The following is a 17,209-nucleotide window of genomic DNA, read 5'->3' as shown; positions in this document are numbered from 1 at the left end:
CTTTTGTAGATCCCTCAGCCATGTAGGGGACTGGAATCGTGAGCGTCTGAAAACAATAGAGCAGGCGAGGGAGGATATTCATTTTAAGTGAACATACTCGGCCCAGTCATGATATTTGAAAGTTGTCCCATGAGGTCAGGTTAATAAGGTTTTTTTTTTCCACATCAAATTTTTATTGGGAATCTGGTACAGACAGCAAGCAATCTTCCAACCCATTATCTTACATTGGTGTAACCAACCATCCCTTTTTTTATACAGTTGTGTAAATTCAGGAATCAGAGCCGACAAGACATCACGTAGAAAAAATAACTTGACTCACTGTGGAGGCTCACACACAAACTCTGACACATACCACAAAAGGAAGGGGGCGGGGGAGGGATTGTAGTCATGGATGGTTAACTCCGTTATCAGCGACTTCTTCCATTACAATTTTGGCTCTGACCGATCTTGTCCATGGTAGCTTAACAGTCTGCCCTGTCGTCCTCTGTCCCAACAGGTTTGTCAGAGGAGAATGCACGTACATATATCATTGCCAAATAGTAGTAGCATCTACCCCAGGGATATCTGATTTGTCTAACCAAGGGGACCATGTTTGGAGAAATTTTGTGCCGGTGTCGTTGACCAAACTTGTTAACTGTTCCATCCTGCAGACGTACAAAATTCTGTTTCTAATCTTAGGAATCGTGGGTATTTCTGGTTGCTTCCATAGTGCTGCGAGCTCACACCGTGTGGCTGTTGCAAAATGTGCAACTAATTTGTGCTCTGATCTGTTTAGCCCCTGCGTGCGCCTGCCAAGCAGGAACAGCCAGGGGTCAAAGGGAACAGAGATGCCAAGTATAGTCTGCAGCCAAGTCCGAATGTCTTCCCAAAGCGGCGCCACTTTGGTGCAGCTCCACAGCATATGCAGCAAGTCTACCTGTTCTCCACATTGTTTAGGACACAATGGGGAGTATCCCTTGACAAACTTTGCTAATCTTGTTGGGGTCAGATACCACCTCATAAGCACTTTATATGCATTCTCCCGTAACGTGGTGCTTATGGAGCTCTTTGCTACCGCCAGCAGAATATGGTCCCAGTCTTCGTCTTCTAAAGTCTCGTCCAAATCTATTTCCCATCGTTTTTGGTAACCAAGTCTGGTGTCATTGTCGTTTGCCGTACACACTACCTCCCTACCCTAGATGTGAGTCCCGCTGTTTCTGTTCTTCTAGAACAGAGCTGTTCAAAATTGGTTCTTTTAGGTCGATTTTTGTGTAGAACGCTCTGATCTGGAGGTATTTAAAAAACTCTGAATTTGGCATCTCCTTCTCAGATTTGATTTGTTCGAAGGTTTTTATCGATTGTCTGCCCTCCAGATGCATTAGCCGAGTGAGGCCTTTTTGTTTCCAGATTGCAAAATTATTGCTTGTCAGTCCCGGAGCGAAGTCAGGGTTACCCACAAAGGGGGTCATGAGAGAATGCCTGTTTGTCAGCGCATAACTATATTTGGTGGTCTCCCAGATTGACAGGGAGCTAGTCACCGCGGAAAGCGGCTCTGTGGTATTTTTACATACCCGTGTTGGAAGCCAGATTAAATCTTGTAAGGTGACTGGGGCACAGCAGTCTTCCTCTAATTCGACCCATCTTCTGAGGCTGGGATGACTGTGCCATTGTACAATTTGGCATAATTGTGCCGCTCGAAAATACGATAACAAGCAAAGTACCGCTAGTCCTCCTCGTGGGGTTGGGCGTTTGAGAATACTATTTTTAATCCGTGGTTTCTTGCTACCCCAGACAAATTTCACCATAGCGGACTGTAAAAGCAGAATGTCCTCTCTGACCACCTGGGCCGGGATTGCCTGAAACAGGTATAAAATTCTAGGGAGGAGATTCATTTTGATGCTATGTATTCTGCCAATCCATGAAATTCCAAATCCTGCCCAAGTCCTGAGCTCGTCTTTTAGAGTCCATATTAGTCTGGGATAGTTTGCCTTATATAGGGCCTTATAATGTTTGGTGATGTTAATACCTAGGTATTTGATTTTGGAGGCTTGCCATTTAAAGTTAAAATTTAGTTCTATCAGTTTTTCGGCGGCCTTAGGCAGATTAATGCTTAAGGCTTCTGACTTAGTTTGGTTGATTTTGAATCCCGATAATTTATTAAATTCTCCTAATAATAAACTGAAAACATTCGGCAGAGAGAAGGTTTTGATAACGTTAAAATCACGTCATCTACGTACAGGGCCACTTTATGTGACTGCTTCTGTGTTTGAATCCCTGTTATATCTGGGTTGAGGTGAATGTGTGCTGCCAATGGTTCAATGCACAGCGCGAATAATAGGAGCGACAGGGGGCAACCCTGTCTGGTGCCACTCTTTATTTGGAATTGCTCCGACGGGAAGCCCTGGTATCTGACCTTCGCCGTCGGTCCCTCATAAAGAGCCAGAATAGTGCCCAAGGTTCTGCCGCGGAAGCCAAATGCTCCCAACGTCTCCCTTAAGTAGGGCCAAACAATTCGATTGAATGGTTTTTCGGCGTCTAGACTCAGAACCATGGAGGGGATGTTTTTCCGTTGGGCCAAATCAATTAAATCTATTACCCTCCTGGTATTGTCCGCCGCCTGTCTCCCACTGATGAACCCCACTTGATCCGGGTGAACCAATTTCTGCATGAGCTGACTTATCCTGTTTGCTAATAATTTAGAGAATATTTTTGTGTCCGCATTGATCAGGGAAATAGGCCTGTAACTTTTACAGTCTGCTGGGTCGTTTCCCTGTTTATGGATCAGTGAGATTGAAGCCTGGAGCATCTGGCTTGGTATAGGGGCACCTGCTAGAAATGAGTTGAATAATTTTAATAGATGCGGAGCTAGGATTTTCCGGAATTTCTTATAATATAGATTAGAGAAGCCATCGGGGCCAGGGGCCTTTGATGGCTTCAATGTCTTGAGTACCTCAGTTAGCTCCTCCATCGAGAAGTCTGCCTGTACCGCCTCTCGCTCGTCTCTGCTTAAGTTAGGTAATTTTGCCGCCCTTAGGAATGTTTTGAGTTGTTTGAGTCGCCTCACTTTGGACTACTTTTTTCCCATCCATAAAGACTCATAATATTGTTTAAATTTTTCTACAATTTGTTTTGGGTCAGATGTAAGGTCGCCGTTCTTTAATCGAATTGCATTAATGCGATAATTCGAGATTTTATTGCGTAATTTATTGGCAAGTAGGGTATCTGGCTTGTTTGCTTTTTCGTAAAACTTCCGCTTGGTCCAGTTTATGTCCCTCTCTGCCTGGGAGGCCAGCAACAAATTTCATTTTGTTCTTGTGTCTAGCCATTCTTTTCGGGTTGTGGCTAGTTTATTATTTTTATGTAGAGTAGATAGAGCAGATAATTGTGATTGTAGTATTTTAATTTTATTATTCCTATCTCTTGCGTGGGGCTGCAATCCCGATAAGTGTTCCCCGTAAGGTTGCCTTATGGGCCTCCCACAGGGTGGATTGTGTGGGAACACTGCCCATGTTATCTTGGAAGTATGCCCTGATCTCCTGACCCACGGTGTGTTCAATCGCCGGGATTTTGAGGAGTAATTCATTGAGTTTCCAATTCGCTCCTGGTCTGTCTAATCTGAAGTGAGAGCACCGCAGCTCTATCGGTGCGTGATCTGACCACGAAATATCGTGGATCCCGGCATGGGAGATCACGAAACCAATTTATTCGACACAAAGAGGTAGTCTATACGGCTATATCTGTCATGTGGGTGTGAGAAGGTATAACCCCGCTCTCTTTGATGTAGTTCCCTCCAAATGTCGGTAAGACCTGTTTCTTTAAGCCCTTTCATCCAGGTTGTTCTAACTCTAGTCTGTGCTTCTGTCTCTGGGGTACTTCTGTCTGGGTCCAGGGTCTGGTTGAAGTCTCCCCCAAGTATAATACAGCCTTGGGCTACTTTGTGTAAGATTGCGAAAAACTTACTGAGGAAGTCTCTGGTTTGTTCACCCGGAGCGTATACATTTGCTAGCGTCACCGCCTGACCCTGGACATTAAATACTAGTATGAGATATCGCCCATCTCTATCCCTTTTTGTGAGGTCTACTGTCAGAGGCAGTCTATTGTTTATTAGTGTTGCAACCCCTCTTTTCTTGACCGGAGCAGATGATGCAAACCATTGTTTGAATTTGCTGTCTATGTATTTTGGGGAGTTGGTCGTGGAAAAATGTGTTTCCTGAAGGAAAATTATGTCGGGGTCAGTTCGTCTATAGTCTGATATGGCCATTCTTTGTTTCCTTGGACTATTGAATCCTTTAACATTGTGTGACAATATTATAATGTCCTTACCCATTGATGTTGGTAAGTGGGTCACTAGCGTCGGGGGCCGCCTGATTGTAATGTCCTGCCGTCTGACTTTCATATTGCCAGCCATCCAAGGTCGAGGTGATCTGGATTGTCTTGCGCCTTGGGAGGGAAGGGTGGGTGGGACACAAAAGGAACAACGAAACACACACATACACTAAACCTAAAACAGTGATAACATAGCCCGTGGTCTGAGGAAGTCTAAAACCTCCCGCCACAGTGATTACATCCCACGCGACCATCGGTTTGAGGCAATCTAGTGGCCTGCCAAGTTTTTTGCCACAGACCCTCCCGGCCCACCTCGAGGACTTTCATGAGCCACCAGTAATAAGTTCTCTGGTGCTCAAGTGGAGACGCCTACAGACCTCGGAGCCACTTCCCTGCTCCGCTACCCCCCTTATCACCGATCTTATTGATTACCCAACTAAAACCCTGGCTTTTTAGTAGCTGCTCTATCTTATTTCTTTGTAACCGTATAACACTGAGTTAACTTTATACAGTAACTTTACATAGTGTGCGGCTATCCCTCCATTTATCCTCTAATGATCCGTGTGACCCTGACTTTTTAAACCCCTTAACTTGATAAGTCGTGTCTTATGCCTGTACCTCTATCTCATTTCTCCGATCTTATGAGCCCTGCTTCTCTGTGAGTGCACGGGTGTAGTGTGCCTTCTGTCTTATGCTCCTGTGTGGCTTGCTGCACTTCGGATTCCTAGCCTGGGGGATCTCCTTCCTTTCTCCCTTTCATGTGTGCTTCGTCACGTTTTATCTATTACTTCTATCTGCCCCTTATATGACCTTGTTGTGTGTGTATATATTGCGTAGTCCCGGCATAACCCTAGCTGCCTGTCGTCTCTGCCGTTCCTTCTCCTTGCCCGTCCATGTTTTGTTGGCCTCTGGGGGCTCCGGCTCTCTCGGTGACGTAATTTCCTCCGGCGCGCTTGCCACCTCCAAGATGGCGGTCACGTCGCTTCCGCTGCGGCACAGTCTCCTCCCCTTCCGGTCTCCTCAGAAGCTGCCTGGTCTCCGTGGGGGGAGGATGTCGCCTCGCTCCATCTTCCCGCCTTAGAGCTGCATCTTCCCGCCAGAGTCGTCTTCACCTCCTGTGGATCCAGGATGGCGCCTGTTTCCATGTGCTGCTCCGCGGCCATCTTGGTTTGTGTCTTCCCAGGCCCTGCAACGAATTCTCAGCCGCAGAGCCAGCTTATGTATCGGAGGTAAGTCTCTATGTGATTCTTATTTGTTTTTCAGTTCCAGTGTTTGTGTTTGGGCTGGCCAGGCACAGGACAGTTTAAGAGTTTATTTGAGGGGAGAATTACGGAACAGAAACATTAACACTGTAAGAGACCATAACTTCGGCCCAACTTAAAAATGTTATATGAGCACCCCAGCTCGGGGGTTTATGACTTCACTCTGAGTCTTCAGCCTCTGGCCTTGGACTTATCCTCTGCGCTTTCTTCTGCTGTTGCCAGCCCGGTTCTGACACAGCTTCGGCCGCGGCAGGAGCAGGTAAGGCATTAGTTATGCCTAGCTTCTTGAGGAAGTCTTCTCCCTCCTCTACTTTCCTCATGCTGACCGTTTTGCCATTTTTAATAACTAGCAGCCCGAACGGGAAGGTCCACCTATATCTAATGGCCCTTTCACTCAGTATCCCCGTTATGGGCTGCAGTTTACGCCGTCGTGTCAGCGTGAGAGGGGATAGATGCTGGTATATCTGGAGTGTTTGTCCCTCATATTCCCAACTCCCCTTTACACGGGTTGCCTGGAACAGAGCTTCCCGTGTACGGTAATGGTGAAGTCTTAGAATCACATCCCTTGGTCTGTCGGTATCTAGTGGTCGGCTACGTAGGGCTCTATGGCAACGGTCCATTACCAATTCTGCGGCTGTCTTTTCAGGTAAAACCTCGCTTATCCACTTAGTTATGAACGCCTCGGCGTCTGTCACTGTCTCGGCCAGCCCTCTCACACGGACATTATTACGCCGTTCGCGGTTTTCCGCGTCCTCCTGTCTCTCAGCAAGTTCTGTGACTTGGGCCTGTAGCTTATTCTGTTTGGCGATTTTCTGGACTGACCTTATGGAGGCATCCACCTTCTCCTCTACCTGTCCAATGCGTTCGCCAATACTCTGGACCTCCTTCCTCAGCCCTTGAATCTCGGCTTGTAGTAAGGACTTCACATCTCTATACAATTTTGTGAAGTCGGACTGGCGGCTGTTCCGGGCCGTCCGCGGTGTCCTCCTCCTGCTCCGTATCCGACTCCCTATTCAAGTCGCGCGCCATTTCTGTGTCGGCTCGCTGCGCACGGGTTCTGGCAAAGTAATGCTTTAAATCCTCTCCGTTTTTCTTGTTCGGGTTTGCCCGGAGCCATCACTGGGTCTTCATGTATCGGTATCTAGCTTTTATTGGGCGTTTTATGGGGTTTTATAGGTAATTTCACTTTATTAAATGCTGTGGGGGGAACGGAGCTCTCAGGTTAGGCCGCCATCTACTCCGAGGTCGCGCATGCGCCGCGTTAATAAAGCCCGAAGTGCAGACCGGGGGGCGGTTCTTATCTTCCGTCACATTCTGGGTTTCTAATTCTGGCAACAATTTGCATAATTTTTTTATTATTATTGCTTTCGCCCAATTACTGGAAAACCTAGTAGGCTCAAAAGCAGAGGCTGCTAATTTCATTATAAGGGTTCTGTTATGATCCATCAGTCTCCAAAGTCGTCACGCCTGTAATTCTGTACAGAGCAAAGATGTCATGGGCAAGAAAAAGAGAAGGTGCTTTCGCGGCTTAATGTTTTAGGCGGTTTTAGATAATCAGCATAATGGGAATAATTAAATTAACTGCAAACAGCTTAGGAAAGTATTTCTTGAGCAATAATGTTATTAGTGTGTGCAAGAATGTGGTACGCATTTTCCAGGCGATTATTACAAATGACAGTACAAATTATGACTGGGTTAGGGAGGAGTGTATCTGTGCATGTATAAAGCGCCTGATTTTACACATTAGCATGTGCCAACACGCTGGCCAGGGCGCCTTATTCTCAGCCAGATCATTCATATTCAGATAATGGCTTTCAGTTTCAAGCTCTTTCATAATGCTGCAAAAATATGAATTCAGCCGCCTTTTGGGTTATATCTTGGCAGCACTTTTTGTTTAGCGTTGAATATTAAGTTATAAACAGAAAGGCAGAGACAACGAAATAAAGAAATTTGCCAAAGGCCCCTACAAGTGCACCTGGAAGAGTTTAGCACACAGTGTTAAGTCATTTTACAGGTCCCTCCTGCACAGCAATATACTACAATGGTAGCGCGTACACCGGCAATATACTACAATGGTAGCGCGTACACCGGCAATATACTACAATGGTAGCGCGTACACCGGCAATATACTACAATGGTAGCGCGTACACCGGCAATATACTACAATGGTAGCGCGTACACCGGCAATATACTACAATGGTAGCGCGTACACCGGCAATATACTACAATGGTAGCGCGTACACCGGCAATATACTACAATGGTAGCGCGTACACCGGCAATATACTACAATGGTAGCGCGTACACCGGCAATATACTACAATGGTAGCGCGTACACCGGCAATATACTACAATGGTAGCGCGTACACCGGCAATATACTACAATGGTAGCGCGTACACCGGCAATATACTACAATGGTAGCGCGTACACCGGCAATATACTACAATGGTAGCGCGTACACCGGCAATATACTACAATGGTAGCGCGTACACCGGCAATATACTACAATGGTAGCGCGTACACCGGCAATATACTACAATGGTAGCGCGTACACCGGCAATATACTACAATGGTAGCGCGTACACCGGCAATATACTACAATGGTAGCGCGTACACCGGCAATATACTACAATGGTAGCGCGTACACCGGCAATATACTACAATGGTAGCGCGTACACCGGCAATATACTACAATGGTAGCGCGTACACCGGCAATATACTACAATGGTAGCGCGTACACCGGCAATATACTACAATGGTAGCGCGTACACCGGCAATATACTACAATGGTAGCGCGTACACCGGCAATATACTACAATGGTAGCGCGTACACCGGCAATATACTACAATGGTAGCGCGTACACCGGCAATATACTACAATGGTAGCGCGTACACCGGCAATATACTACAATGGTAGGGCGTACACCGGCAATATACTACAATGGTAGGGCGTACACCGGCAATATACTACAATGGTAGGGCGTACACCGGCAATATACTACAATGGTAGCGCGTACACCGGCAATATACTACAATGGTAGCGCGTACACCGGCAATATACTACAATGGTAGCGCGTACACCGGCAATATACTACAATGGTAGCGCGTACACCGGCAATATACTACAATGGTAGCGCGTACACCGGCAATATACTACAATGGTAGCGCGTACACCGGCAATATACTACAATGGTAGCGCGTACACCGGCAATATACTACAATGGTAGCGCGTACACCGGCAATATACTACAATGGTAGCGCGTACACCGGCAATATACTACAATGGTAGCGCGTACACCGGCAATATACTACAATGGTAGCGCGTACACCGGCAATATACTACAATGGTAGGGCGTACACCGGCAATATACTACAATGGTAGGGCGTACACCGGCAATATACTACAATGGTAGGGCGTACACCGGCAATATACTACAATGGTAGGGCGTACACCGGCAATATACTACAATGGTAGGGCGTACACCGGCAATATACTACAATGGTAGGGCGTACACGGCAATATACTACAATGGTAGGGCGTACACGGCAATATACTACAATGGTAGGGCGTACACCGGCAATATACTACAATGGTAGGGCGTACACCGGCAATATACTACAATGGTAGGGCGTACACCGGCAATATACAACAATGGTAGGGCGTACACAAGTGTTTGGCTTGTAAAGGGACGTCCGGAGACGAAAGCAGCACTCCTCCCTACTATTAACAAGATGGAACCGAGGGTCTCCCCGAGCGGAACCGCACTATTCAGCTGTGGGGGTCACACTGTTCCCAAGGTACTTACCTATGAAGTTAGCTGGTTTAAGGCCAGGTCCCCCGGTGGGGACGTCTCCCTCAAGGGGAATCAAGATGGCTCCAAATCTCTGGCGGACGGGAAACCACAGGTTAATAGGAAAGTTATTCGCAAAATGTTATATATATGGATACGGTTTCATTTCCTGACAGCAAAATGTACACAGCCTTTTCTGTTTCTCTGTGTGTAGGATTTAGTTTTGTATAATTGAATGTATAATGTAATGTTTGGTAAAACAGTTGTTGGGGATATATATATATACACACACACACACACACATACATACATACATACATACATACATACACACACGCGTATCTGTTTGTAGTGAAATAGTATGGGGGAAAAAACCCAGGAACTAATCCTGGTAGCATCACCAGTAAGTATGCATCAAGATAACCCTAATGAGATGCAAGAGCATTCACTTTATCCGATTAACCAACTGTGCCTATTTGTGGGCTCAGGCAGATTCCCACTTAACCCTTTGAGAGCCCAAAGAAGTAGCAACGGCGTCTTGGGGTCTGACACTCGGGGGAGCCCGAGGTAGGAGCGATGCAAGAGAAACCATGCTTGTTTTGTTAGGCGAGCGCACATGTAGGGCACGATCTACACGAGGAACGGAAGGGGGGCGGCGGTCACATGACTGCGAGTGCCAGAAAGGGTCGTGGTACTGTGATGCTGCAAATAAAGGGTTAAAACAGGGGGGGAAACCTCGCCGTAAGCTTCATGCATAATGTTAATATCTTGCCCTGTGAGTGTGTTCTGCTCTTTCGGTAAGAAACAAAAAACACCCAACACGTTTTGTGCTAAAAATAAATAAAATAATGACATCTCTAGCGTTGGATGTTACCATGGTAACCTTTAGACATCACCTGGGAGAACTCCGTTATAACCTAAGAATTTGACATTAAGTCTCAAATTAAACATAAAAACAAAAACACCACAGCATTGAAAAGGCCAGAAGAGATTTAATGCAGGGGAATAACGAGATCAGCACAAAGGCTGCTACAAAGCCCAAATGTGCTGGTTTGCAGAAAAGCAAAGGCAGGTTAGGAATAACTACAGAGCACACAACACTTACACTTTCTTTTTAATAAAGCAGATTATGTAAACCTGTTTCAGTTCAGCCTCCGCGTCTCTGAGGCTTTATTCCTGCCTGCGGGCAGACGGGGAGGCTGTATTCCTGCCTGCGGGCAGACGCGGAGGCTGTATTCCTGCCTGCGGGCAGACGCGGGGGCTGTATTCCTGCCTGCAGGCAGACGGGGAGGCTGTATTCCTGCCTGCGGGCAGACGGGGAGGCTGTATTCCTGCCTGCGGGCAGACGGGGAGGCTGTATTCCTGCCTGCGGGCAGACGGGGAGGCTGTATTCCTGCCTGCGGGCAGACGGGGAGGCTGTATTCCTGCCTGCGGGCAGACGCGGAGGCTGTATTCCTGCCTGCGGGCAGACGGGGAGGCTGTGTTCCTGCCTGCGGGCATACGGGGAGGCTATATTCCTGCCTGCGGGCAGACGGGGAGGCTGTATTCCTGCCTGCGGGCAGACGGGGAGGCTGTGTTCCTGCCTGCGGGCAGACGGGGAGGCTGTGTTCCTGCCTGCGGGCAGACGGGGAGGCTGTGTTCCTGCCTGCGGGCAGACGGGGAGGCTGTGTTCCTGCCTGCGGGCAGACGGGGAGGCTGTGTTCCTGCCTGCGGGCAGACGGAGAGGCTGTGTTCCTGACACCTTGAAATATTTGTAGGGTGGGGTTTGATTTCCTCTGGCTGCTCCCTTTTGTGTGATAAGCGAGCCCCCCTCCCCTTATCGGCTCTCTGATTGACAAACACATTGTCTTTGATTGACAAACACTTCCCTAATTAGAGGCCCCTAAGGAATTAAGACGGCTGACTGTGGGATTGCACCTTTAATGGAACAATATAAACACACATGTGCCGTTATCATTTGTGTACCTAAAATTCTCCTGCAAACACATTGTACTTTCTAGGTGTAGATTTTCCAAGTACAGAAAATTAAGAGTTACACCTCCTTACTGGAAATATTTTTGAACAAATGTCATCACTTGTACAGCAAAATACATACATTGACGCCTATTTAACACATTCACTGCCAGATGGGGTTAGGATTGCAGGACCCTCCGGCACCGGGAGGGGAAAGGGTTAAGCGCTCAAACAACTGACAAAACAGGTCTGTGATAGGACATTTGGAGTAACTTGGGCCAAGCTATAAACCAGTCGTTTGAAAAGTGTCTTTATGTCTGTCTCAGAGAAATGTATTTGTGAAGTTAAATTAGTGTAACACTTTCCAAATTTAAACGTATGGGGGGGGGGGGGGGGGGGGGTAGTAACTTATCTGCCTGGGAAATTGCGTCAATTTGCACCTCCTTAAATAGGAGCGCATTGCTGACCTCGTGATGAGAATGGTTCACAGACTTTGCTTATATAGAAGCAGCAAATGATGGAGGCTACTGTATATACTAAGGTCTCTATGCTGCAAAATTAGGGCGGAAAACGCACTTTTTTGTATCAAAGAAAAATTGTGTCACTTTATAAATGCTGATGCAATTATTTGGCACTTAACGTTTTTCTTTTGAGACCAAATTGCCCTTTTCCATCAGATAATACACCACAATGACATATTCCAGTAGTTTTGTATTTTTATTTTGGATAAACACTAATGCAATCTTTATGGGCCGCACTGAAAGCTGCTTAAGTGTGATCTCGCTATACAAACACACGGCTAAATTGGGTGTGCTTTACACAGTTTGCTTTTAGTTCTAAAGAGACACAACGCTTAAACATGCAGGTAACCTCAGTGACATGCAAAGCATTGCTGGCCTCTGGCAGTGAATGGGTTCAATTATAAAATGTTTGAAAATGGCACAGATCTTGCAGAATTCGCACAACTACAAATGTTGCAAGGTAAACGCAATAAGGCACTTGTTCAACATTAACAGGTAAGTGAGGAATATTAATCCCAGCCTAACCCGCACTGCCCACACCCTAATCTGGGAGAAACCATTGCCAGCTGAATAAGGGAGGGGGAAGATTATAGAGCAGGCAGCTGGGTAAATAGACAGTAATGTTGAAATCGGGACTGTATCCTTTTAATGTTTCAAAATCTGACTTCTCTGATTGTATAAAACATGTAGGGTATCCTGCAACTGAGTGTGTATTTGCTGTAGCCACTGACCCTTTGTTCTAGCAGCCGTCTCTTCATACCAACAGTCATGTATAGGTTAATTTGTCGTTAGGAAAAAGTTACAGCATGCCTGTTGAATATATTATTCATAACAGAAACATCTTGCAAAAAGCAATGTTCTCCACCTGTTACCTGTACTGCCATAGTTTAATATTGTTACTGCCTATGGAAGAATAAGTCATTTGGAACTGCAAGAAACCCATGTTGAACCAATTAATTGGGACATATGTTCACACTTTTGGAACATTTATTTTAAAAAACAATCTAAGGGAGTAGGGTTTTTGAGATCCCTATTAACCTCTGAGGTTATTGGCAAGTCATTTCAGTATCAGCAATAGATTCTTTATACAAAGTTTACATATAAATTAAATACTTGTAATGCTAATAGGGCAATTTACTGTGAGATTAGCATTTTTTATCAGCTCAGGAAAGACACTGTTTATAGTTCCAGAGTAGGGTTATATTTAATTTAGGAAACAGAGATTGCACCTTTACTAGATAATACAGACAATATATACTTTTCAATGTCTTACCTTTGTACAAATGTTCCAAAAAGTGCCCCTATCCAATGCTTTCATATTCAACATGCTTGTGTGTTGTTACAACTGCAAGACTGCTCTCACCATACGTACATTAACCATTCCCTCTACCCAAAGAAATGATGCTCTAGTAGTTGTTGGAGTGCGTATAAATAGGGTGTCGAAAACAAAATCCATTTTACATGAGGGTGATTACTGTGTATAATTGTTTTCCAGCTGCTTGCCACTAACTTACTACACAGGCACTTTAATTTGCAGATATTTGCAGCTTGGGTTTTATTTGTTAATACCCCACCCCCTGTTTTTAAGGAGAAATTACATTACCCACAATGCTTTCCACCGCATTTAGGAGCAGTCATTTACATATGAGTGAAAATCAGATCAAGTTAACACACTTTTCGCATCCGTGTTATAGGGAAGTCCTCAAAAGAGGTACATTCTTGTCCTATAAGGGGCATGCATCTTCTTTAATTTTAAACCTTAACAGAAATCCATTTCGGTTTGCACCAACAGGGAGGGACATTATTGTAATTCTTGGCTCATTATTGACTGTTGTGTCTGGCTTTATTTGTATCTCCTCACTCGTCACTACGCCATCTAGTGACTCGTTTTATGCGGATCTTATGATGAAGTGCCGGTTCGGTATTGCAGTTTATAGCTTATATATATATTAAGTGCCGGTTCGGTATTGCAGTTTATAGCTTATATATATATTAAGTGCCGGTTCGGTATTGCAGTTTATAGCTTGCATATAAGCACTTGCGATTGTGTTTTTAGATTGGTTATGTTAATTTTAGATGCAGCAGAACGCGATCTGTTGAGTAAATCAATACCAACTCTTGAAATCTTATTTTTTTACTTAGCAAAATGGGTTCCAAAAATTGCACCTTGCTAATGCATACACACTAGTGGCGCGTACGTGTTGTTTTAGGTGTTAGCAGAACTGTTCTCACGATACGTTCATTGAACAGTCGCTCTACCCCAAGAACAGGATGGTTAACAGTGACGGTGTTTGAAACCGGGTGGCAAATTCCAAAACCTTCTTACACTTAGGGTGACTTTTCTTGTTGCGTGTTTGTAGTTGAACTGAATTCTGAAGGGACTCTTCATGTCATGTAACTGCCATATCTTGGGAAAAAAAGATAAAACCACGAAGCCTGTTTTTTTATTTTTTGGGATGCGTAAAGGAAAATGGGCGCTACCCATGATGCATTGCGCCACCTAGCTGTGGGTATTTGCATATTCTATGCAAAGCTACTACACTGGAATACTGTTATGCAAATGTTTTCTAACAAGTCACAATATAGCATGTTGTTCCGTTTGAAATGTATTATCTTCTTTATCATTCTAGTTAGGGATTTCTACACCCTCATTCTCACATTAAATATATTGCTTTTTCTTTGCAGGTGGCTCTTCTGGGAATGGATATTTTATCTGCACTAGTTTCACGTTTGCAAGATAGGTTCAAAACTCAAATTGGCACAGGTAGGTACCCCCACATCCCACTCTCTCTCCAAGTGACTGCACACCTGGAATAAGCAAGGAGCACTCGCCTTGTAATTGCTTTGTATCTGATCTTTAATCATTTAGGCGTTAGCCAGCCCTTAACATAGTGCTGGGAAAAAAACAGTAAGCAATAATCTTTTGTATTTCCAACCTTCTCAAAACCCGGTGGTAATTAGCAGCTGCCAAGTTAATTACTTCAGTTTGTGATGAAAATGACTTGTTTCAGAGCCCCATGTCTTAATCATGGCTATTTCATTTTTAAATTTTAAATACTTTGATGTTAAACTGGTATTAAAACACATCTATTGACGGTAACCCTTTTATCTACCCTTTTCTGGCACCTGATTATTCCTTAATTTAATATTTTGCAGTAATGTTTCAGATATATCTGCTTGTAAATTCAGAGGCTGGTTTACAAATAACCAAGGCTTATTCTAATCAAACGGATAACACACGGCCTCTTTTATTCAATGTCTGTATATCACGGTTTGTAATAAGAATTTAAAAAAATAAAAATAAATCATTCAGAGTTGTATAACTTTTAACACCTTCAGAGCCAGCGGGGAGGATGGCAAGGCATTGATTGAGTGGGTGGCAGGCGCCTTTGGCACTGACGGGGTTAAGAGTCCGTTTCTTGCCATTTTCTGCGTGCTGATGAATATTACAGTGGATAATGTGTTGTAACAGTGATCTCTGATTTCACAGTCCTGCCAAGTTTAATTGATCGGTTAGGAGATGCTAAGGACTCTGTGCGAGAGCAAGATCAAAGCCTTCTGATAAAGATAATGGACAACGCTTCAAACCCCCAGGTACGCTGGAGACTTTGTGACCGTGTCTAGGGCTACGAGAACCCAAAGGACAAAAAATATATTATTCTTTCACTTGCTGGTTTTCCGTTTCCCTTATCATCCCCGTAATATATGTATCTCTGAAATAGTTCAGACGTACTACTGAATGTAAATAATGGTGATGATAATTCAGTGGGTGCTGGTACGGGGTAGTAGTGGAGTAGTAATAGTGAGGGCACCCGGTCAGGGAACAGTCTCTACAGCAGTGTTTTTCAACTGGGGTTCCCTGCAATTTTCAGATTATTATAAAATTGTACCAAATACAGAAGAATTTACAATGCATCTGATCTCAGGCGTGCTATTAGAGAGGGTTGGGGTTCCTTACAATGCATCTAATCTCAGGCACACTATTAGAGAGGGTTGGGGTTCCCCAGAATTTAACAATATAATTTTAGGGTTCCTTAACCGTAAAAAGTTTGTAACACTTCTCTGCAGATTAATAAGATACTACAGATCCAGTTATAAGCAATGTGGGCCTGAGTGCAGTGGAAAGCATTACACTTTGTTTTTTCTTTTGCTTTGGGACATTGTTGCACCTCATGATAACATTTGGAGACATACTGGGCCAGTTTCACAGCATGCATACACTAAAAGAACTTCACCAAGGGTGGTACATTGCTAGCGTGTTGTGCATCGCTGTTTAAGTTACACATACTGTAAAATACTATGTCTCCCTCACTCACTGTGGAAATTGGATGCTGTGACTTTGCTGTTGTGTGTATAGGAAAGTTGAGCAATGTTATCTTTATAACAATTATATTATAAGAAATGAAATGCAGACTGGTTTCACGTACCTTATCAGCACACTTCCTGTACTTAATGTGAGATTTAGAACACGTTTGATGTTATAGCTTACTGCTATCTGTGGCTCCCCTGTGCCTCTCCCACAGCATTTGTCATTCCTTCACTGTATATAATGTATATTTCTTTGTGTAATCTCATGGGTGCTGTGATCACATGGGAAGAGAGACTTGGAATGATGACTTCATGCTACCCATCCTTTATCTCTCTTTAGTATGTGTGGGATCGGATGCTAGGAGGTTTCAAACACAAGAACTTTCGCACGCGAGAAGGAGTCTGCTTTTGCCTTATCGCAACACTTAAAGCGTAAGCCAAGTCCCATTATTTAGCATGGCACACGTCTTGTTTTCCGAAGGCATTCCTGCTCTAAGAATAACTTTTTTACATCTGTTACCTAGATACGGAGCCAACAGTTTGACGTTGAGCAAGATTGTGCCACATATATGTAACTTGCTTGGAGACCCTAATAGTCAGGTGAGTCCTCAGGGGGCCTTAGTATGCACAGCTTATGGCATGAGATTACTATCACAGCACTAATGCTTCAACATATTCTTTATTTCTCTGAACAGCACACTTACCCTTCCAGGATTCCCACTTTCAATCTTAAAAGAGCAACAAATCCTCATCCTTAAAATGTAGAATAAAACAGCATTGCAAGCCGAATACAGAACGGTTAGCCCTGTATTATATATAGCAACCACATTGTGAGTGTGCATACTGAGAGGGGATCTTATAGGTCTATATAAACTAAAACTGTTTAGTCACAGAAAGCCTTTAACTCATGCATACCCTGAAAACTATAACTATCTATATATATATTTCCTAATTATATATAATTATGGCACGGTAAATTCAAGGTGTTAAAGCACCCAACAGGTTCAACAGCTACAAGTGAGCAGCACACCTGATGAATAATAATACATATCTCATATAATGTTTCATCT

At 44.4% G+C, this 17,209-nt stretch overlaps 1 protein-coding gene and 1 non-coding gene across 28 annotated transcripts in view; one reads left to right on the top strand and one right to left on the bottom strand.

Moving 5' to 3' along the window:
- Positions 1-17,209, top strand: part of CLASP1 (cytoplasmic linker associated protein 1) — a 217,866-nt gene that overhangs the window by 35,217 nt on the left and 165,440 nt on the right. For all 27 annotated transcript variants that reach the window (XM_075609840.1, XM_075609841.1, XM_075609839.1 and 24 more), the window contains exons 3-6: positions 14,517-14,595; positions 15,322-15,425; positions 16,480-16,571; positions 16,664-16,739. In XM_075609840.1, coding sequence (XP_075465955.1) covers positions 14,517-14,595; positions 15,322-15,425; positions 16,480-16,571; positions 16,664-16,739 — 351 coding nt within the window. The remainder of the gene's footprint in view (positions 1-14,516; positions 14,596-15,321; positions 15,426-16,479; positions 16,572-16,663; positions 16,740-17,209) is intronic.
- On the bottom strand, positions 13,981-14,107 carry LOC142500363 (U4atac minor spliceosomal RNA). The gene has a single exon (XR_012802922.1). It is a non-coding gene; the product is annotated as a U4atac minor spliceosomal RNA (small nuclear RNA).

This window comes from Ascaphus truei, chromosome 7 (genome assembly GCF_040206685.1).
Source record: "Ascaphus truei isolate aAscTru1 chromosome 7, aAscTru1.hap1, whole genome shotgun sequence".
Classification (NCBI taxonomy): Eukaryota; Metazoa; Chordata; class Amphibia; order Anura; family Ascaphidae; genus Ascaphus; species Ascaphus truei.
The sequence above is the reverse complement of the archived record's forward strand: the minus strand, read 5'-3'. Positions and strand labels throughout refer to the sequence as shown.